A 22,987-nucleotide genomic window follows, 5' to 3' on the forward strand; every position below is an offset into this window, starting at 1 on the left:
CTACCGTCTGTAAGCTGTTAGTGTCTTAACGACCGTTCCACAGGTGCATGTTCATTAATTGTTTATGGTTCATTGAACAAGCATGGGAAACAGTGTTAAAACCCTTTACAATGAGGATCTGTGAAGTTATTTGTATTTTTACGAATGATCTTTGAAAGACAGGGTCCTGAAAAAGGGATGTTTTCTTTTTTTGCCGAGTTTATAAGGGCACATAATAGCAAAACGTTGCGGAATAGTGAATTAAGTATGTTGATGAATATTGAATCCACTTTTGAAATCAGTTATTGCAGTACCAACTATTTTTAGTGTACAGAATTCCTGTTGAAGAATGTGAGTATGCAATATGTCATAACTGTTTGTTTGTTTGTTTGTTTGTTTGATAAGAAGGTGTCTAAAAAAACTAAGTGTTGGGCTATTTGTTATACTGCCTTATTCTACACCTAAAATTACCTCTACTTTTTTCTGTTATTGAGTAGTAGTAGTCGATCTTGTGTAACACTGCCTGTCATACTCCTGGCCAATCAGCTTAATTTGTGTGCCAAAATAGAGGTAGAATTGGCTATGCCATTAACCCTCAAAGTTCCAGAATTGGGGGGACAATGGCAGCCATATTGATCAGGGAGAAATCCAAACCAGTCTAATTGGAATGAATGGCAGTAATCATAATCCTGATTTTACTTATGCAGGAAGATAAAAGTAAGGAATGTAATATATCAGAAATTGTGTAATAGAATCATTGACAACATAAAACATTGTCATATAATTATAAATAGAATTTATAGAGGTTTTATACACACTTTCTGTATAGAACCACAAAACTATTTTCAGACAATTGAGAAACAGATGTACTATCTCGATTTAAGAAAGCTAAAACAATCTACTTTTTAATCTCTGGCGAGCCTGCAAAATTTTGGAAAACAGTAAATGCACTGAAGAGTACACATTCCTCTTCCCTGCTTAAAAAGTTAGGTCTGACTCTGTCACCATAATTGAGAAGAATTGGGTAACTGATGCTTTTACTCATAATTCTATCTCGCCAGGCTTTTTGTTTGAGAGAAACTTGGTTTAATTGACCTTGTCAGTCAATCTACTGTTCTTCCTCTTCCAGCCTCTAGCTGACTCAACAGTTAACCCCTCAACATCTAGTAAATCACTGTTTTCTGTGATGTGCTAGATGCCTTGCTTAAGATTTATGTAAATAATAATAATAATAATCCCTTGGGGCAGATATGATTGATCCATTTTTGCTGCAGCTCTGCCCCCCTGATTGCTGAATCATTAACCCATATTTTTAACCTGACGATTATATCTGCTACTATCCCCAAAGTTGGAAGGCGGCCCATGTACTCCCCCTTCACAAAGGTGGTGACCTAAATAATTATCACTCTTTCTACTTTCTTGCCTAGCTAAAATATTAGACTCCTTGATTCATTCTCAGCTAAGATATTTATTATCTTGGAAATGTATTCTAAATGTACAGCAGTTGGGTTTTAGACCAGGTCATAGCACTATCTCTGCTGTGTTCCTAGTTCTAAATGATGAATGGATAAAAGGCAACATTTTTCTGCCCTCTTCATTGACCTGTCAAAGGCTTTCGATACTGTTTGTCACTCACTGCTAATTCAGAGGCTTTTGACCTGACAGAACTCCATGTGTATCTACTGATGGTGTTAAATCAGGTTTCCTGGATATTAAGAAATGTGTCCTGTAGAGGTTGATTCGGGGTCCTGTACTTTTTACTGTTTACATAAGTCTGTATTGTTATTCTGTAAAAATTGTAACCTGCACTTGTATGACGATGACACTTGTGTATGCTTTTGCCCACATGGTTAACCAGTCTGCCTTCATTGTATGAAAGAACAACTTTATTGACCTGAAATTAGTATTGAATGCAGGTAAAACTATGTATATGTTCTCTAGAGCGTTTAAAAATTACTTATTTAAGCATATGTACTTTGGATTGTGTCCATGTTGATCGTGTCCCTGCTTACAAATATCTGGATATATGAAAATGTGTCTTTTCAAAGCATATTGATGAGTTAGTTAAGAAACTGATACTAAAAATTGACTTCTATAGGTCCTGCCTCTCGCTAAATAGTAGAAAGCAGATTATTCAGTCGACGTTCCTATCTTTCATATATATGAACGCAGCTGCTTCTTCATTAAAGCAATTAGATACAGTGTCATAGCGCGCTGCGCTTTATTACGGGCAACAATTTTAGTACTCCTCGCTGCATTCTCTACCAGAAAGTTGGTTGAACCTCTTTGATGTCACGTAGGTTGATACATTTGCTTATGTTTTCATTTATAAAGACCTTTTACAAAAAGTCCCACTGTACCTAATATCTTTACTAAACTTTAGACATATGAGTTACCACACCCGGTCTCAGGGATGGTTAACTCTGGAAATTCCTTTAGTCTCTACTGATTTAGGTAAATCAGCTTTTAGTGTTCTTGTTCCACAAATATGGTGCAATCTTCAAAATGTTCTTAAATGTGAAGTTTTGGTGCCTCTAGGGTAATTCAGAAAGCTGACTGAGGACCTTGTTACTGATGAATGTGTTTTTTTTGCTTGCGTTTGGTATTTTAATTGATGTGTATTTTCTGTAATTTGTTTAATTCAGGCTGATCTGTAAAAGAGACCTTGGTCTCAGTTTTACTCCCTCTTCAAAGGGGGAGACACCCTGGACCCAAACTGTTACAGACCTATATCCATCCTGCCCTGCCTATCTAAGGTCTTCGAAAGCCAAGTCAACAAACAGGTCACTGACCATCTCGAATCCCATCGTACCTTCTCCGCTGTGCAATCTGGTTTCCGAGCCGGTCACGGGTGCACCTCAGCCACGCTCAAGGTACTAAACTATATCATAACCGCCATCGATAAAAGACAGTACTGTGCAGCCGTCTTCATCGACCTTGCCAAGGCTTTCGACTGTCAATCACCATATTCTTATCGGCAGACTCAGTAGCCTGGGTTTTTCTGATGACTGCCTTGCCTGGTTCACCAACTACTTTGCAGACAGAGTTCAGTGTGTCAAATTGGAGGGCATGCTGTCCGGTCCTCTGGCAGTCTCTATGGGGGTGCCACAGGGTTCAATTCTCGGGCCGACTCTTTTCTCTGTATATATCAATGATGTTGCTCTTGCTGCGGGCGATTCCCTGATCCACCTCTATGCAGACGACACCATTCTGTATACTTCCGGCCCGTCCTTGGACACTGTGCTATCTAACCTCCAAACGAGCTTCAATGCCATACAACACTCCTTCCGTGGCCTCCAACTGCTCTTAAACGCTAGTAAAACCAAATGCATGCTTTTCAACCGTTCGCTGCCTGCACCCGCACGCCCGACTAGCATCACCACCCTGGATGGTTCCAACCTAGAATATGTGGACATCTATAAGTACCTAGGTGTCTGGCTAGACTGTAAACTCTCCTTCCAGACTCATATCAAACATCTCCAATCTAAAATCAAATCTAGAATCGGCTTTCTATTCCGTAACAAAGCCTCCTTCACTCACGCCGCCAAACTTACCCCAGTAAAACTGACTATCCTACCGATCCTCGACTTCGGCGATATCATCTACAAAATAGCTTCCAATACTCTACTCAGCAAACTGGATGCAGTTTATCACAGTGCCATCCGTTTTGTTACTAAAGCACCTTATACCACCCACCACTGCGACCTGTATGCTCTAGTCGGCTGGCCCTCTCTACATATTCGTCGCCAGACCCACTGGCTCCAGGTCATCTACAAGTCCATGCTAGGTAAAGCTCCGCATTATCTCAGTTCACTGGTCACGATGGCAACACCCACCCATAGCACGCGCTCCAGCAGGTGTATCTCACTGATCATCCCTAAAGCCAACACCTCATTTGGCCGCCTTTCGTTCCAGTTCACTGCTGCCTGTGACTGGAACGAATTGCAAAAATTGATGAAATTGGAGACTTTTATCTCCCTCACCAACTTCAAACATTTGCTATCTGAGCAGCTAACTGATCGCTGCAGCTGTACATAGTCTATCGGTAAATAGCCCACCCAATTTACCTCATCCCCATACTGTTTATATTTATTTACTTTTCTGCTCTTTTGCACACCAATATCTCTTACCTGTACATGACCATCTGATCATTTATCACTCCAGTGTTAATCTGCAAAATTGTAATTATTCGCCTACCTCCTCATGCCTTTTGCACACAATGTACAGTGCCTTGCGAAAGTATTCGGCCCCCTTGAACTTTGCGACCTTTTGCCACATTTCAGGCTTCAAACATAAAGATATAAAACTGTATTTTTTTGTGAAGAATCAACAACAAGTGGGACACAATCATGAAGTGGAACGACATTTATTGGATATTTCAAACTTTTCTAACAAATCAAAAACTGAAAAATTGGGCGTGCAAAATTATTCAGCCCCTTTACTTTCAGTGCAGCAAACTCTCTCCAGAAGTTCAGTGAGGATCTCTGAATGATCCAATGTTGACCTAAATGACTAATGATGATAAATACAATCCACCTGTGTGTAATCAAGTCTCCGTATAAATGCACCTGCACTGTTATAGTCTCAGAGGTCCGTTAAAAGCGCAGAGAGCATCATGAAGAACAAGGAACACACCAGGCAGGTCCGAGATACTGTTGTGAAGAAGTTTAAAGCCGGATTTGGATACAAAAAGATTTCCCAAGCTTTAAACATCCCAAGGAGCACTGTGCAAGCGATAATATTGAAATGGAAGGAGTATCAGACCACTGCAAATCTACCAAGACCTGGCCGTCCCTCTAAACTTTCAGCTCATACAAGGAGAAGACTGATCAGAGATGCAGCCAAGAGGCCCATGATCACTCTGGATGAACTGCAGAGATCTACAGCTGAGATGGGAGACTCTGTCCATAGGACAACAATCAGTCGTATATTGCACAAATCTGGCCTTTATGGAAGAGTGGCAAGAAGAAAGCCATTTCTTAAAGATATCCATAAAAAGTGTTGTTTAAAGTTTGCCACAAGCCACCTGGGAGACACAACAAACATGTGGAAGAAGGTGCTCTGGTCAGATGAAACCAAAATTGAACTTTTTGGCAACAATGCAAAACGTTATGTTTGGGGTAAAAGCAACACCCTGAACACACCATCCCCACTGTCAAACATGGTGGTGGCAGCATCATGGTTTGGGCCTGCTTTTCTTCAGCAGGGACAGGGAAGATGGTTAAAATTGATGGGAAGATGGATGGAGCCAAATACAGGACCATTCTGGAAGAAAACCTGATGGAGTCTGCAAAAGACCTGAGACTGGGACGGAGATTTGTCTTCCAACAAGACAATGATCCAAAACATAAAGCAAAATCTACAATGGAATGGTTCAAAAATAAACATATCCAGGTGTTAGAATGGCCAAGTCAAAGTCCAGACCTGAATCCAATCGAGAATCTGTGGAAAGAACTGAAAACTGCTGTTCACAAATGCTCTCCATCCAACCTCACTGAGCTCGAGCTGTTTTGCAAGGAGGAATGGGAAAAAGTGTCAGTCTCTCGATGTGCAAAACTGATAGAGACAGACCCCAAGCGACTTACAGCTGTAATCGCAGCAAAAGGTGGCGCTACAAAGTATTAACTTAAGGAGGCTGAATAATTTTGCACGCCCAATTTTTCAGTTTTTGATATGTTAAAAAAGTTTGAAATATCCAATAAATGTCGTTCCACTTCATGATTGTGTCCCACTTGTTGTTGATTCTTCACAAAAAAAATACAGTTTTATATCTTTATGTTTGAAGCCTGAAATGTGGCAAAAGGTCGCAAAGTTCAAGGGGGCCGAATACTTTCGCAAGGCACTGTATATAGATTTTTTTTTTTCTACTGTGTTATTGACTTGTTAATTGTTTACTCCATGTGTAACTCTGTGTTGTCTGTTCACACTGCTATGCTTTATCTTGGCCAGGTCGCAGTTGTAAATGAGAACTTGTTCTCAACTAGCCTACCTGGTTAAATAAAGTTGAAATAAAATAAAATAAAAATTAAGTTAAAAATAATGTATATTGGCTCTAAAATATTTGTGAACCGTCTATACATGTCTCAATTTTAGTTTTGAAATGTTGGGTTATATTGCTTTATTCTACACCTAAAAATGTATTCCCCTACCTTTTTCTGTTATTATTATGTAGTAGTTTTTTAAAATTATTATTATAATTTTGTTTTATATAATGTAGAAAAGTCTGTATACATACAAGACTTACACAACTAGACAATGATAACATATGCTAGGGGATACAACAAACTACAGATTATACAAATACCTTAAAAGAAGCACACATTGATTGCTTTAACAGCTTTCTTATTAGAAGAATGTTGAATGGTCTTAATGTACTGCTCGAATTCCTTATAGAAAACACAGAATTGTTTTTTTTTATTAGTGAATTTACATTTATGAATATGACATTTTTCCATTAGCACAATTAGATTTATGAGGGAGAATTGTTTTTCTTTATCTTTATTATGGTTAAGGAAACCGAACAGCACATTCTCCCATTAAAAAAACAAAAGTCAACAAGAATATTAACAATTATAAAACTGTGAATATCTTTCCATAATTGTTTTACATGTAGACAATGCCAAGATAAATGCGAAACTGTTTCTAGATGCTCAACACAAAAAGTGCAATCAATGTTAATGTATTTTTTTAGTTTCTTCAGGTAAATGATTCGCAGGGTAATACTTATGGATCATTCTGAAAGAGACCATTATTATGTAGTAGTAATCGACCTTGTGTAACACTGTACGTGTCATACACCTGGCCAATCAACTTCATTTGTGTACCAAAATAGCGGTAGAATTGACGGTGTTGCAACCAATGAGACAGGAAACCGGTTTTTGTAACCTCTGTCATAATCCTCCTTTAGCCAATAAACATCCACCAGTGGGCGTGCAGCCTGTAGATTTAATCTCCAATTACAAACACATGAGCTACACACACACACAGTTTACGTCAATGCGGTACCGAAAATACTTATTTGGTACATATACACTGATAAATAGGAATATTCTCTTTCATGCGAAAGGTGAGCCTATTACATTATTGTCCTGGGATGCCTCTCTTTCGGCTAAATTACCTAATTTAGTCCTTAATACTGCGTAGGCTGCTTTATCCCAAACACGTTAGCATCACTTTGGGAGAAGAGCATGTACAATTGTTATATTCTGTCCATTGTTGTAGCTATGTTAACGTGTAAAACCAGTCATTTATTTGAATGTTACATAATTATTTGTCTGTTTTTATAGTTTTTTTAACAAACATTTTTGCTGACTTGTTTGAATGAATAACACTGGTATATAGCCCTGTAAATGATTACATTTAATTTGGATATAATTGGATTAATTAAGACCTTTAATTGGAATTGAATTCATTAGTAATGTACGTGTTAGCCTACATTTGAGTGATCGCTGTGTAGCATTGCCTGGTATGGCATGTTGTTGTGGCTTTCTCAGGTGTGTAGCCCAAATTGTGTGAAATGTTGAGAATACTTTCAAAATATGTTGTCATCCATTGTCAAATATTTAGTAATGTCTCTCTTATTCATTTTAGGGTGCAGTATTTAATTTAAGCCCAGGTCAGTTAATATTCTCTATGGGGGTAGACCAGGTTGGTTTAAGTAGGCCTATTTGTCTTCCCGACCTCTAGTCAAATCAAATTTCAAATCAAATTTCAAATCAAATTTATTTAGAAAGCCCTTTTTACATCAGCTGATATCTCAACGTGCTGTACAGAAACCCAGCCTAAAACCCCAAACAGCAAGCAATGCACGGTGGCTAGGAAAAGCTCCCTAGAAAGGCCAGAACCTAGGAAGAACCCTAGAGAGGAACCAGGCTATGAGGGGTGGCCAGTCCTCTTCTGGCTATGCCGGGTGGAGATTATAACAGAACATGGCCAAGATGTTTTAATGTTCATAGATGACCAGCAGGGTCAAATAATAATAATCACAGTGGTTGTCGAGGGGGCAACAGGTCAGCACTTCAGGAGTAAATGTCAGTTGGCTTTTCATAGCCGGTCATTCAGAGTATCTCTACCGCTCCTGCTGTCTCTAGAGAGTTGAAAACAGCAGGTCTGAGACAGGTAGGTGAACAGGTCAGGGTTCAATAGAGTATCTCTACTAGTGTCATTCATCCAGGCCCCATCTGGGTTCTCAATTGAATTGTGTTTGATATAGTCAATTCCATGTCTGACATCAGCCTTACCATTTTGATCTGGTTGTTGTGGAGGTGTTTAAAGAAAATGAACTTATTGAGCATGTATTGTATTCATTTATTTGCACATTATGATAGTGAGCATGTTATAAAGGTTTACTGCAGATAAAGTGCATCGTTGTACACAGGTGAATGCACACATAGCTTGGCACTAGGGATAGGCCTATGAAATATGAGTGAGGGGAATTTGCAAGTGAAATCACACTTGTTTGCTGGTGAATTCATTTAGATGACATAATGCTGTTTATCAACAAATGATAAGACGTGGAAGCATTTGTTGAGCAAAAGTTAATTTAGAAATCTCAGAATCACGTAAACCAATTGGGATAATGAGGATTGCAGGATCAACCTAGGGGGAGTCCTGAGCAGATTAATGTTCTCTCCTCTGTGACATAATAGCATAGTACCCTCATCTTCATGCTATTTCATTGTTTTTGTTAAATATTTATCCCGCATTAGATGACATTACTCAAAGTTTTCCAACTGAAGCTACACTGCATCTGTGAAGTACAGATGTTTGTTAAAAGAGAATGTTTGTCTGGATTAAGCTGGCCTGTCGTGATCTCAGTGTCTTAAGACTCCCTGTGAGGATGTGGGACTTACAGGACAGTGTGCTCCCGTCTGCACCTGAATTAGCCATGTACTGTGGCAATAAGGAATATGTTAAGATAACAAATATCCCAATTTTTCTGCTAATTTTAAATTTCCAAGTGGAGGTGCTCACACTGCTGCTGTTTAGTTCATTTTCTTTGGTCAGAAAATACTTTTTAGTCGAGACACAGGTGTCCAACTGCTCTCCCTCATGTTTTGTTCCTATAGTGCTACACTATGGCTTGGTAGCACCTTGCAGCACAACATGGGGATCGGGACTCAGCTCTTGCTCCTGCTCTGGAAGAACATCACTTACCGCAGGAGGAACAAGGTGGGAACTGAACTGGCACGTGTTCAGTGGTGTAGCAGTAGTTGGTCCTACATCACATTAACAGATGAAATTTGGATATTAAGAGGCAACATGTCTCTATGTATCACAATTTATAAAGAGACAGCATGTCTCAATGTACCACTTGTTATAAAGAGCAAACATGTATGTGTGTACCACTTATGTAAAGCCAACATGTCTCTATGTACCACTTCTGATTCTAATGTTCCTATTGACCATGTCCCCTTTAAAAATCATGAATGAAATTGATATCCATGATGTAACCTCACAAATTAATTAGGCCTTTTTGACCATTAAGCTACAGGTGCAATCTGTTGTCTTAAGACTCCTAACATAAGGCAGGCATCAAAGGCAGTGGTAGCTACTAGCCACTATTAGCCTAATGTGTGTGATGATGTAATCCCTCCCTCCAGGTCCAGTTGATTATCGAGCTGGTCTGGCCTCTGTTCCTCTTCCTCATCCTCATCTCAGTGCGTCACTCTCATCCTCCCTACAAACAGAGCCAATGTGAGTGCCCATCAGTCAGTCTACTCTTGTGTTGACAGTGTTGCTCTCATGTCGACTGCCTACCAGCTCTGCTGTAACACACAGGTTAAGCTCTCCCTCCCTGCCTCAGAAATTTCCAGCCAACCACATAAGCTGATTAGCTAGGTGAGAGTGATTCTGGGTGCCGCCAGACTTTTTCCAGCCTGTTCTGCTCTTGATCGTCGTCTTGCTTATTTGTGGACTCTTGTCATGCAGTGGGTCAATTTCAGTCATAACATTGTATGTATTTTAGCTCAATCTCAGTGTTTACATTTGTCCATGGTTCACATCATGACTGGTTGCCTCTCACATGAATCCTATCAGTCTTTAAATGTATCTAATTGACCTAGATAGTTTGTGTATGTATTGATATGTAGGCTGCGTGTGCCTTTTTTTAAATTGTTTTTTTATTTAGTTCTGTCTTTGAGCTGTTCTTGTCTATTTTGTTTTGTGTGGACCCCAGGAAGAGTAGCTGCTGCTTTTGCAACAGCTAATGGGGATCCTAATAAAATAGCAAATAAATGTATCTGCATGTCCAGCCCTTATATTTAGCCTCACAATGAAGTGGTTTACCCTTTTCTTTTCAGGACAACCACAATTTGACAGAACACAACACAATTTGACATAAACAGTTGCATTCATGAGCTTTATTGACAAATGGCAATAAAAATAAGGTTAGCCAAAGCAAAAAACCTGATAATGAATGTATATGAAAGCTGTAAGTAAATAAATTGTTTTCTCAGTGGGAAATGAATATCCAACTAGTCAGTGACAACTGTGTGGTGAATTTGAAAGCAGCTATGTGCGATTCTGATCGTCTGTAGTTCAAACACACAATGTTTAAAAGGGGTTTGAAGGTGGGACTCATTGGATTAACCATGTTCTGACAGACATCTCAGAGACGAGGCCAATCTTACTGTGTTGAAAGGAGTGTGATTATTACACACATCAAAATCTATCACAGGAACTGGGCAACAGTTCAACAGTGTTTTGCATGTCCCAGGTCAATCCCACAGCTAACGTGTGTGTTTGCGTAATTCCAGGTCATTTCCCCAACAAGGCACTTCCCTCAGCAGGCACTCTGCCATGGGTTCAGGGGATCATCTGCAACATCAACAACCCCTGTTTCCACAACCCCACTCAAGGGGAGACCCCAGGACGGGTGGGCAACTTTGACAACTCCATGTGGGTGTACTGCAGTGTATTTGTGTGTGGCCAAAGTACTTAATTGGTGGTTGTTGAACTTCAGGGATTTGGGCCAGTTCTGTTTCAATATGTTCTGATAAAAGTGTTCTAAACCAGATTATGTGATACAATTAAAGTAAATGATTTAGGGCATGTGTTGGAACCAGAACATTTCAACATGTTTATTTTTATTTAAACTGAATTGGAGTTGACTTCCAACCCTACTGCATGCCACTGAGTTGTTTGATATGAAGCTTTAATTGTATAACAACAAATCCATAAATCTGTTTTTATCTCACCCCAAGTGTTTTTTTCCTCCTGCAGACTCTCTCGACTCTTAGTGGACTCCCAGACAATCCTGTCCTACAGTGGCAACCAGACAGCCTTCTCTGGCTTTCAGGACCTTCTAGATACTATACGGAGACTTGGAGAGAGGCCAGGCGCCTGGCCAAGTATGTGGCTGTCTTGAGACTGAATACGGATCAGAGCATTGTAGTCCGCAAATTCTCTTTGTGGATTGTCTCAAACAGGAGAAAACAATGAAATGTCTGTCTGTCTGTGCTATTTTGTTGTTCTGTTATGTCCTGATTCATGTTTTTTGTTTGCGTTATAGATCTTCCTGTGGGAGAATACCTGCGAGCCAATCAGACCTTCTCCAACTTTCTCCTGACCAATGGCAGCCTGTCTCCCTCTGCCCTAGACCAGCTGTTCAGGGCTCGCCTGAACTTTCAGGTGGTAAGCACTGCAGTAAACCACACGTTGACTCCCAGTCAGGCTAAAAGTATCTCATGAGTTCAACCAAGGTAGTATATGCACAGAAAAAAACCTAATTGAATCAGCTGTGAACATAAACCTGCCTATATACACGCCTACTTACATTATTTAGCAGGCAGTCCAGAGCAACTTACAGTAGTGAGTGTATACAATTTCATAATGGTCCCTCATGGAAATCAAACCTACAACCCTGAAGTTGCAAGCGCCATTCTCAACCAACTGAACCACACGGGACCACTTGTTTTACATCTGTGTCTTAGGGTATCTTCTTGACCTCATGTATCTCTCTGGACAAGAGGAATACCTACAGTATGTAAGAATGCTGTTCATTGACTATAGCTCTGCCTTCAACACCATAGTACCCTCCAAGCTCATCATCAAGCTCGGGGACCTGGGTCTGAACCCCGCCCTGTGCAACTTGGTCCTAGACTTCCTGACGAGCCGCCCCCAGGTGGTGAAGGTAGAAAACAAAACCTCCACTTCGCTGATCCTCAACACAGGGGCCCCACAAGGGTGCATACTCAACCCCCTCCTGTACTCCCTGTTCACCCATGACTGCATAGCCACACGCCTCCAACTCAATCATAAAATGTTCCGACGACACAACCATAGTAGGCCTGATTACCAACAATGACGAGACAGCCTACAGGGAGGAGGTGAGGGCCCTGGCGGAGTGGTGCCAGGAAAATAACCTCTCCCACAACGTCAACAAAATGAAGGAGATGATTGTGGACTTCAGGAAACCGCAGAGGGAGAACGCCCCATCTACATCGACGGAACAGTAGTGGAGAAGGTGGAAAGCTTCAAGTTACTCGGCGTACACATCACTGACGATCTGAAATGGTCCACCCACACAGACAGTGTGGTGAAGAAGGCGCAACAGCACCTCTTCAACCTCAGGATACTGAAGAAATTTGGATTGGCCCAGAAGACCCTCACAAACTTTTACAAATGCACGATTGAGAGCATCCTGTCGGGCTGTATCACTGCCTGGTACGGCAACTGCACCGCCCGCAACCGCAGAGCTCTCCAGAGGGTGGTCTGCACAACGCATCACCAGGGGCACGCTGCCTGCCCTCCAGGACACCTACAGCACCCAATGTCACAGAAAGGCCAAAAAGATCATCAAGGACATCAACCACTGGAGCCACTGCCTGTTCACCCCGGTATCATCCAGAAGGCAAGGTCAGTACAGGTGAATCAAAGCTGGGACCGAGAGACTGATAAACAGCTTCTATCTCAAGACCATCAGACTGTTAAATAGCCATCACTAACCGGCTACCACCTGGTTACTCAACCTCCCACCTTAGAGGCTGCTACCCTATGTAGACATGGAATCACTGGCCACCTTAATAATGGAACACTAGTCACTTTAATAATGTTTGCATGTTTACTAATTTCATATGTATCTACTGTATTTTAGTCAATGCCTCTCCCGACATTGCTCGTTCTAATATTTATATATTAATTCCATTATTTTTCTTCAAGGTTTGTGTGTATTTTTGTGAACTGTTAGATTTTAGATATATATTACTGCACTCTTGGAGCTAGGAACACAGCATTTCGCTACACCCGCATTAACATCTGCTAAATATGTGTATGTGACCAATACGATTTGATTTGTAGGTGTCTCTGGCAGGCACTGGGGTGATGCTGAAGGACATTGTGTGCAATGCCACTGTGCTGAGCCAGTTCCTCACTGTAGATCAAGAGGATTCTATGGCAGAACTGCAGAGCCAGCTCTGTGCCATCCCAGCCGACACCCTGCAGCAAGCAGAGCAGCTCTTCCTCTCCCAGTTGGACTTCAGCAAGTTCTTCACGGTCAGTTGAGGTCGCACACTCTCTGTCCGTGGCTGTTCATGTTGTTGTGAAAGGAAAAATATATTGCTGTTTCCCTATCGAAGTGCATGTAAATTAACTTGATGTACAAAAATATTCAGCCACTCTTGGAGGAAAATGTAGTTTTCTATGCTATAACAATGGGTCACATAGTATGTCTGCTTGCTCTTTTATAGATTAATTCTACCTTATTATTGTCTTCCAAGAATCAAGTACTGTATGCATGAAGTTAATGAATCAACTGCGTGTCATGTTCTTAGCTGTGAACAAGCTAAGAGCATCTGTCTATCAACCTTCCAAAAGACTCTTTAGTTACAGGGACTACATTAAAGCGCTTACTAAATATGCACTCAATTCACAGAAGCAGTGGAAAATAATAGTCTGGCCTATATAATCCACTGAATTCTATAAGAAATGTAGAGTAAATTGCTTGTTCAGTTTGCCCATTTACTTTTGGATTAGATTATTATATGAGCGGACCGGACCCTCTGCAATTATGTGGCTTTAATTAGAAATGTTTAGGTGAGCTCAAAATTAATTTGTATTGGGGAGTACAACTGTTTGAAGGTTTTTAGAAAGCTAATTTACTATAGCATTTGTGCTAATGTAGCATTATACTCTTAACACCAACATAGAATATCATTGCATACAATAGAATCTCCAATCTTCAGTCTCTAGATGTGGACAACAGTTCGAGCTAAATCCTAAGGTTAATCCTGGCTCTCCTTTCCTTCCTCAGAGAGACAGACTGAGGGCCAACGCCGGTGACCTCCGGGTCATCAGTCAAGCGGTCACCTCCGTGTCCAAGGAGTTGGCAGTACTCATGGATGACGTAAGAATATCATCTTCTATTCTCTTTTATATCTCTTAGGTAAATGAGAATGAGATATTTCTGTAAATAGCCGTTCAAGCTTGAATACCTGCCTTGATAGCTTTGTGACACTGCCTAAAACACATTCTCACTCAGTAGTAGCAAAACTATGCTTCACACCTGCCTGCAGGAAAATCCATTAATGTTGCATCTCCCCTCTTTCTTCGCTCTCTCCTTTCTTTTTCCTCTTCTCTCTTACTTGCTCTTTTTTCCCGCTAGCTGTCCTCTCTTGCTAGCTTTAGGGAGTTGAACTCGGAGCTGCGTCTGCTCTCGCCAGAGAACCGTTCGACCCTGCCGCGGGAGAGCTTCAGGGCCTTCTCCAGGATTATGTGTGGCCACCCTGAGGTGGGCGGCGAGAGGATCCCTTCACTCAACTGGTACGAGGACAATGACATCAAGTCATTCCTGGGCAAGAACGGCACTGAGGACAACAACATGGACAAGGACAACGTCACCAGTGAGGGGGATTTCAAAGTTCACTAGATATCTATAGGGTTTATGTGTGATAGCATTAGCTAATACTAATGAAAATCAAAACTAGCATAACTGTAGATCATCTTGGATGAAAGGGGATTTGATAATTAGATTGACATGTGTTTTCTTCTTTTTGGATGGTGGATGAATTGATGTACGTTCAAAAGCTGTATTGTTTAGAATAAGTGGTGAGCTGATGAGCCGACAACCTACCTAACATGGGTGTTGTGTTGGTTCTCCCAGCCCCGTACTGTAAAAGCTTGATCCAGAGCCTGGAGTCCAACCCACTGTCTCGCATCGTGTGGAGAGGTATCAAGCCTCTGTTCATTGGCAAACTGCTGTACACACCGGACACCCCTGCCGTACGCAACGTCATGAAAGAGGTACATCAAGCCTCTGTTGTCTTTTCACACTCATTCCATTCGCTCTGTATTTATTGTTTATCCAATTTTCTCTTTGCTCTGTAACAAAAAAAAAAATCATTAAATATTTTCGGTTTTCTTCTATGATCCCTGTCTTCACTCGTAGGTGAACAAGACCTTCCAGGACCTGCAGGTCCTAGAGGAGCTGAATGGTGCCTGGATGGAGGTGGCACCTGGTATCAAGACCTACATGGAGAGTAGTGTGGAGATACAGCTGCTGCAGGTACTGCACACATTAAAAATGCCAACAAACCTGGAAACGTCTTGATTAAGAAAATGTCATCGTGAATACTGTGTGGCTATAGCTATGACATCTCAAATCAAATCAAATCAAATTTTATTTGTCACATACACATGGTTAGCAGATGTTAATGCGAGTGTAGCGAAATGCTTGTGCTTCTAGTTCCGACAATGCAGTAATAACCAACAAGTAATCTAACTAACAATTCCAAAACTACTGTCTTGTACACAGTGTGAGGGGATAAAGAATATGTACATAAGGATATATGAATGAGTGATGGTACAGAGCAGCATAGGCAGATACAGTAGATTGTATCGAGTACAGTATATACATATGAGATGAGTACGTAAACAAAGTGGCATAGTTAAAGTGGCTAGTGATACATGTATTACATAAGGATACAGTCGATGATATAGAGTACAGTATATACGTATGCCTATGAGATGAATAATGTAGGGTAAGTAACATTATATAAGGTAGCATTGTTTAAAGTGGCTAGTGATATATTTACATCATTTCCCATCAATTCCCATTATTAAAGTGGCTGGAGTTGAGTCAGTGTCAGTGTGTTGGCAGCAGCCACTCAATGTTAGTGGTGGCTGTTTAACAGTCTGATGGCCTTGAGATAGAAGCTGTTTTTCAGTCTCTCGGTCCCAGCTTTGATGCACCTGTACTGACCTCGCCTTCTGGATGATAGCGGGGTGAACAGGCAGTGGCTTGGGTGGTTGATGTCCTTGATGATCTTTATGGCCTTCCTGTGACATCGGGTGGTGTAGGTGTCCTGGAGGGCAGGTAGTTTGCCCCCGGTGATGCGTTGTGCAGACCTCACTACCCTCTGGAGGGCCTTACGGTTGAGGGCGGAGCAGTTGCCGTACCAGGCGGTGATACAGCCCGCCAGGATGCTCTCGATTGTGCATCTGTAGAAGTTTGTGAGTGCTTTTGGTGACAAGCCGAATTTCTTCAGCCTCCTGAGGTTGAAGAGGCCCTGCTGCGCCTTCTTCACAATGCTGTCTGTGTGAGTGGACCAATTCAGTTTGTCTGTGATGTGTATGCCGAGGAACTTAACTTGCTACCCTCTCCACTACTGTTCCATCGATGTGGATAGGGGGGTGTTCCCTCTGCTGTTTCCTGAAGTCCACAATCATCTCCTTAGTTTTGTTGACGTTGAGTGTGAGGTTATTTTCCTGACACCACACTCCGAGGGCCCTCATCTCCTCCCTGTAGGCCGTCTCGTCGTTGTTGGTAATCAAGCCTACCACTGTTGTGTCGTCCGCAAACTTGATGATTGAGTTGGAGGCGTGCGTGGCCACGCAGTCGTGGGTGAACAGGGAGTACAGGAGAGGGCTCAGAACGCACCCTTGTGGGGCCCCAGTGTTGAGGATCAGCGGGGAGGAGATGTTGTTGCCTACCCTCACCACCTGGGGGCGGCCCGTCAGGAAGTCCAGTACCCAGTTGCACAGGGCGGGGTCGAGACCCAGGGTCTCGAGCTTGATGACGAGCTTGGAGGGTACTATGGTGTTGAATGCCGAGCTGTAGTCAATGAACAGCATTCTCACATAGGTATTCCTCTTGTCCAGATGGGTTAGGGCAGTGTGCAGTGTGGTTGAGATTGCATCGTCTGTGGACCTATTTGGGCGGTAAGCAAATTGGAGTGGGTCTAGGGTGTCAGGTAGGGTGGAGGTGATATGGTCCTTGACTAGTCTCTCAAAGCACTTCATGATGACGGAAGTGAGTGCTACGGGGCGGTAGTCGTTTAGCTCAGTTACCTTAGCTTTCTTGGGAACAGGAACAAAGCCTCTTGAAGCATGTGGGAACAGCAGACTGGTATAGGGATTGATTGAATATGTCCGTAAACACACCGGCCAGCTGGTCTGCGCATGCTCTGAGGGCGCGGCTGGGGATGCCGTCTGGGCCTGCAGCCTTGCGAGGGTTAACACGTTTAAATGTCTTACTCACCTCGGCTGCAGTGAAGGAGAGACCGCAAGTTTTCGTTGCAGGCCGTGTCAGTGGCACTGTATTGTTCAACCAAAGTGCATGGTCACTATTATTGTATGTTGTGTATATGAAGAGTCTACTGTAAACATTGCTTAAGTGCCAAGTAGTCCATACCATAGGACCCAGCAAGCCATAACTTCTAGAAATTAGAGCCTCCCTGGTGAGAGTGGTACTATTTCTAGTCTGGCCTTCGCCATTGAAATCCTCCTCATTTGGCAGCTTTGGCCAACCGTGTCACTTCCTCTGTGTGACAGGATCTGCTGAGGCGACCGGAGGTGGCCGTGTTGGTTAATCTGCAGCTGGAGAACACTTCCTGGACAGCCAAGCGCATTGCCCGCTTCCTGTCCACGCCCAATGAACCCAGGAAAGAAGGAGCGCCCCTTACCTGGCTGGACGTGTACTCCGACCTGAACAACACCATCACCACTCTGGCTCAAGTTACCCAGGTAGCTACCCCTCCTCCTACTCAACCATCTATGCTGTGTATTGTAGATCGGTGATCACCAACCCTGGTTCTGAAGAGCTTGTCAAGGCCATGATTAGTGTAACTTTTACTTAACCGTTAATTAGTCTAATTAGTTTAGTTGTTCTACCACTGAATTAAAGTCCCCATTGGCATTGTGTCTGAGTTAGCTTCACTAGTCTACAGTTGTGGTTTCAAATCAAATTTTATTTGTCACAATCACATGGTTAGCAGATGTTAATGAGAGTGTAGCGAAATGCTTCAAATCAAATTTTATTTGTCACAATCACATGGTTAGCAGATGTTAATGCAAGTGTAGCGAAATGCTTGTGCTTCTAGTTCCAACAATGCAGTAATAACCAATGAGTAATCTAACCTAACAATTCCACAACTACTACCTTATACACACAAGTGTAAAGGGATAAAGAATATGTACATAAAGAGATATGAACGAGTGATGGTACAGAACGGCATAGGCAAGATGCAGTAGATGGTATCGAGTACAGTATATACTTATGAGATGAGTAATTTAGAGTATGTAAACATTATATTAAGTGGCATTGGTTAAAGTGGCTAGTGATACATTGTTTCCATTTTCCATTATTAAAGTGGCTAGAGATTTGAGTCAGTATGTTGGCAGCAGCCAATCAATGTTAGTGGTGGCTGTTTAACAGTCGGCCTTGAGATAGAAGCTGGCCTTGAGATAGATGGCCTTGAGATAGAAGCTGTTTTTCAGTCTCTCGGTCCCTGCTTTGATGCACCTGTGCTGACCTCGCCTTCTGGATGATAGCGGGGTGAACAGGCAGTGGCTCGGGTGGTTGTTGTCATTGATGATCTTACTGGTCTTCCTGTGACATCGGGTGGTGTAGGTGTCCTGGACGGCAGGTAGTTTGCCCCCGGTGATGCATTTCAGCCATTGTGTATGTACTTATTACAGCGTGTATAACTTCACCCATTCCCTCACATTGAGTTACATTATGTTTATCTTGTACATTGTTTTGTACTGTAACATTATTCATGTCCTTTTTTATCCTTTAGTGTTTCTCCCTGAACAAGCTGGAGGGTGCTGCCACAGAGGGACAGATGGTTGACAGGGCCTTGGAGCTGCTGGAGGAGAGAGAGTTCTGGGCTGGGATAGTGTTCCTCCTTCCCAACACGTCTTTACCCGGTCTTCCCCCTCATGTCACCTACAAGATCCGCATGGACATCGACGATGTTGCTCGCACCAACAAGCTCAAGGACAGGTAAACTCACTAAGGGGAATGTTTGATATGAACAGTGCTATTGGTTGTATTTTGGGTCATCAAATCAAACTAGATTTGTCACATGCCGAATATTTCACCTTACAGTGAAATGTTTACTTACAAGCCCTTAACCAATAAGTATTAAGTAAAAAATCAAAGTAAAAAATAATTAAAGAACAGCAGTAAAATAACAGTAGCGAGGCTGTATACAGGGGCTACCGGTACAGAGTTAATGTGTGGGGGCACCGGTTAGTCAAGGTAATATGTACATGTTGAAGTGACTGCATAGATAATAAACAGTTGCAGCAGTTTAAAAGAGGGGGGGGGGGCAATGCAAATAGTCTGGGTAGTCATTTGATTAGCTGTTCAGGAGTCTTATGGACCTAGACTTGGCGCTTCTGTACCATTTACTGTGCGGTAGCAGAGAGAACAGTCTATGACTAGGATGGCTGGAGTCTTTTGACAATTTGTAGGGCCTTCCTCTAACACCGCCTGGTATAGAGGTCCTGGATGGCAGGAAGCTTGGCCCCAGTGATGTACCGGGCGGTGATCCTTTCCCGGGTCTTCTCCATTCCCAGGTGCGCCCCCAACAAATGAGTGTGGGCCAGCTAAAGAACAGTTTTGACTGTTCATCAGCAGCAACAACACCCCTCGAAGTTCCCCCTGTTCATGCGTCTTCTGATACAACCGTTTATTTTTTTATTTGTAAATAGTGACATCGCTAGTCACTTTTCCCCAGAAGAGCTGGCCATCCACCGTTATCACTTGGTACGCGGCAGCTTTCAAGTTCGGATCCTCCCACTGGGTGGTCCCGAACTGTCCCTTCGGGGCTCAGGGCAGGTGTGTCGGCAGGTCCCTCAAAATCGCGGAGGAGCATGGGCTCCTCTGGTTGTTCACTAGGTGACGTTGGTTCCGTTGCCCCCTCAGAATCCGACTCCGGGTCCGTAGACACTGGGTTGGCAACCGCTTGCTTCCGGGCCATGCATGCAAAGGTCCGTCCCCGCTCTCATCGGTCACCGGGTCGTACTTTTTTTTTTTTTTTTTTTTTTTTTTCCCCCAGCTCGTGCCTCCACAGTGCCGCAAGCAGAGGATAATCTTGTCCCACGAGGAGGGGTACCGGCAATTTGGGTACGGCACCCACCACCATCTGGCAGCTCACCATTGTGGCATCACGATGGTGGCCTGCCCAGTTAAATACCGCTTGGTGTCGCCGTGGACACAGGAGACAGACCACGGTCGGTCGGATGGTCCAGCAGTCGCGCTTGTACGAGCGTTGCCATACTCCCGGAATCCAACAAAATGTGGCTGTTATGACCATTGACTTTCAACGAGACCATGGGTGCTGGTGGTTCGCTGTGGGCCCAACAGGAGGTGACGTAGTTTATTGCGTGGCCCGCTGATGGCATCGACTCCTCTCGAACTGGCAATTCCATGCGAGGTGTTCCCGGGCGCCACACTCAAACACCTCCTTTAGTCTTTATCCACCTGGGGTCGTCGGAGGTTTGACTCTCCAACCGGCTGTCTCTCCGCGGGTCTGCAGTCCTTTAGCCTGGCTGACTGTCGAATTGGGGAGTAATAGTGGTGGGGTCCCCTTCGACGGTTCCCGGCCTCGGCCTGCACCCCCTTCAGCAGGGCCTCAGTATTCTGGTGCTTCTCCACGGCTCCCAAGAGGTCCGAGGTCTGGGGTGTGCGTAGGCTCACCGCCCTCTTCATGTTGTAAGGTAGCACACGAAAGAAGGGATCCATGACCACTTTGTCGATAACGGGGAGGGTGGCTATGTCGGTTAGGAGTCATGCTCTTGTGATGTGCAGTAGGTTGCTCATCTGGGCACGGGGGGGAAGCTTCGGTCACGAACCTCCAGTTGTGGACCAGTTGGGCCTTACGTGCCAGGCTGTACCCGTAGCGGCTGAGTACCTCACTCTTGAGACAGTCATAGTTAGCCGCCTGTTCGGTGTTGAGGTCATAATACGACTTTTGGGCGTCTCCGGACAGGAACGGGGCCATGGGCCATCTATCCCGGAGTGCTGTCTGTTCGAACGTGCAGAGGTAGGTCTCGACATCGTCATCCTCCGCTTGATTAAGAACTGGTTAGGATGAGATTCGGTCTGTGTTTCTCCTCGCAGCTTCCTGACTTCCTCCAGCAGGCAGACACTCTGTAGACGCTGTTCTTCCAGCGTTCGTTCCTGAATGTCCTGTTGCGCGTGTTGGCCCGAACGAACTCATCCATGCTGATACTGTGTAAACCTCAACCCTGGTCTGACCACGAAACCTGGCACGTCAAGCAAAGGAAGCCACTGCCGCGTGATGTAGACTCCATCTGTCACCAGGCCTCGACGAGTTTCCACCTGGTGACTTGTCCGCGGTACATCACAGATGATGATTTTAAAAGTTTTTACCTGACTTTTAGCCCACTTCTTTTGAGTTGAGTTCCTGATACAAAGAACAAGGGCTGGTAACCCTGGCTAGCTCTGTTGCCCCCTGCCTAAAATAATTGTGGGTACATTATCACCTGATAGACTTCCACTATTGCTTTAGATACAAGCATGGTGCTGCTGCATTACAATACCAATATATTGTTCATGGGAATGTTTCCACCCCCCCAGGTTCTGGGACCCGGGCCCAGCAGCGGACCCCTTCAGTGACATGCGCTACATCTGGGGTGGCTTTGTGTACGTACAGGACCTGGTGGAGAGAGCTGTGGCCCGTGTGCTGAGTGGTGTGGAGCAGTCCACTGGCCTCTACATCCAGCAGATGCCCTACCCCTGCTACGTGGATGACGTGTGAGTAAAACTTTAAGTCATATTTGGGTAGGGTCTCTGGAAAATTATTTTGAGATTTAAAAACCTCAACCTCTTTATCAATTTTTTTCCCCCACCTATCCTCCTCTCGCTCTTAACTTTTTTTCATGCTCTATGAAACATTTTCACATACTATCTATTACCCACCCATACTACCCCATACTAACTCATACTCCTCCAGTTTCCTACGCGTGCTGAACCGCTCGCTGCCCCTGTTCATGACGCTGGCGTGGATCTACTCGGTGGCCATGATCATCAAGGGCGTGGTGTATGAAAAGGAGGCGCGGCTCAAGGAGACCATGAGGATCATGGGGCTTGGTACAGGCCAGCTGTGGGTCAGCTGGTTCATCAGCAGCCTGGTGCCCTTCCTGGTCAGCGCCGGCCTCCTCATTGCTCTGCTCAAGGCATGTGGGCTAATATCAATCAATCAAATGTATTTATAAAACCCTTCTTACATCACCCGATGTCACAAAGTGCTGTACAGAAACCCAGTCTAAAACCCCAAACAGCAAGCAATGCAGGTGTAGAAGCACGGTTACTAGGAAAAACTCCCTAGAAAGGCCAGAACCTAGGAAGAAACCTAGAGGAACCAGGCTATGAGGGGTGGCCAGTCCTCTTCTGGCTGTGCCGGGGGGAGATTATAACAGAACATGGCCAAGATGTTCAAATGTTCATAGATGACCAGCAGGGTTAAATAATAATAATCACAGTGGTTGTCGAGGGTGCAACAGGTCAGCACCTCAGGAGTAAATGTCAGTTGGCTTTTCATAGCCGGTCATTCAGAGTATCTCTACCGCTCCTGCTGTCTCTAGAGAGTTGAAAACAGCAGGTCTGAGACAGGTAGGTGAACAGGTCAGGGTTCCATAGCCGCAGGCGGAACAGTTGAAACTGGAGCAGCAGCACGGCCAGGTGGACTGGGGACAGCAAGGAGGCCAGGTAGTCCTGAGGCATGGTCCTAGAGCTCAGGTCCTCCGAGAAAGAGAGAGC

General features: G+C 43.7%; 1 protein-coding gene across 2 annotated transcripts in view; it reads left to right on the forward strand.

Annotated features, from left to right (window-relative positions):
- The first annotated feature begins 6,922 nt into the window (after window positions 1-6,922).
- LOC139371386 (ATP-binding cassette, sub-family A (ABC1), member 7) overlaps window positions 6,923-22,987 on the forward strand; it is a 49,582-nt gene continuing 33,517 nt past the window's right edge. Inside the window, exons 1-15 of one of the 2 annotated variants that reach the window (XM_071111881.1) lie at window positions 6,923-7,045; window positions 9,048-9,150; window positions 9,582-9,675; window positions 10,737-10,878; window positions 11,203-11,330; window positions 11,492-11,613; window positions 13,279-13,473; window positions 14,231-14,323; window positions 14,582-14,819; window positions 15,080-15,219; window positions 15,365-15,481; window positions 17,749-17,940; window positions 18,996-19,201; window positions 21,806-21,982; window positions 22,182-22,404. In XM_071111881.1, the coding sequence (XP_070967982.1) occupies window positions 9,085-9,150; window positions 9,582-9,675; window positions 10,737-10,878; window positions 11,203-11,330; window positions 11,492-11,613; window positions 13,279-13,473; window positions 14,231-14,323; window positions 14,582-14,819; window positions 15,080-15,219; window positions 15,365-15,481; window positions 17,749-17,940; window positions 18,996-19,201; window positions 21,806-21,982; window positions 22,182-22,404 (2,133 nt within the window). In that variant the 5' untranslated portion in view covers window positions 6,923-7,045; window positions 9,048-9,084. The remainder of the gene's footprint in view (window positions 7,046-9,047; window positions 9,151-9,581; window positions 9,676-10,736; window positions 10,879-11,202; window positions 11,331-11,491; window positions 11,614-13,278; window positions 13,474-14,230; window positions 14,324-14,581; window positions 14,820-15,079; window positions 15,220-15,364; window positions 15,482-17,748; window positions 17,941-18,995; window positions 19,202-21,805; window positions 21,983-22,181; window positions 22,405-22,987) is intronic. The other variant, XM_071111798.1, reaches the window with a different exon arrangement.

The sequence above is a fragment of the Oncorhynchus clarkii genome, chromosome 1 (genome assembly GCF_045791955.1).
Source record: "Oncorhynchus clarkii lewisi isolate Uvic-CL-2024 chromosome 1, UVic_Ocla_1.0, whole genome shotgun sequence".
NCBI classification, from domain to species: Eukaryota; Metazoa; Chordata; class Actinopteri; order Salmoniformes; family Salmonidae; genus Oncorhynchus; species Oncorhynchus clarkii.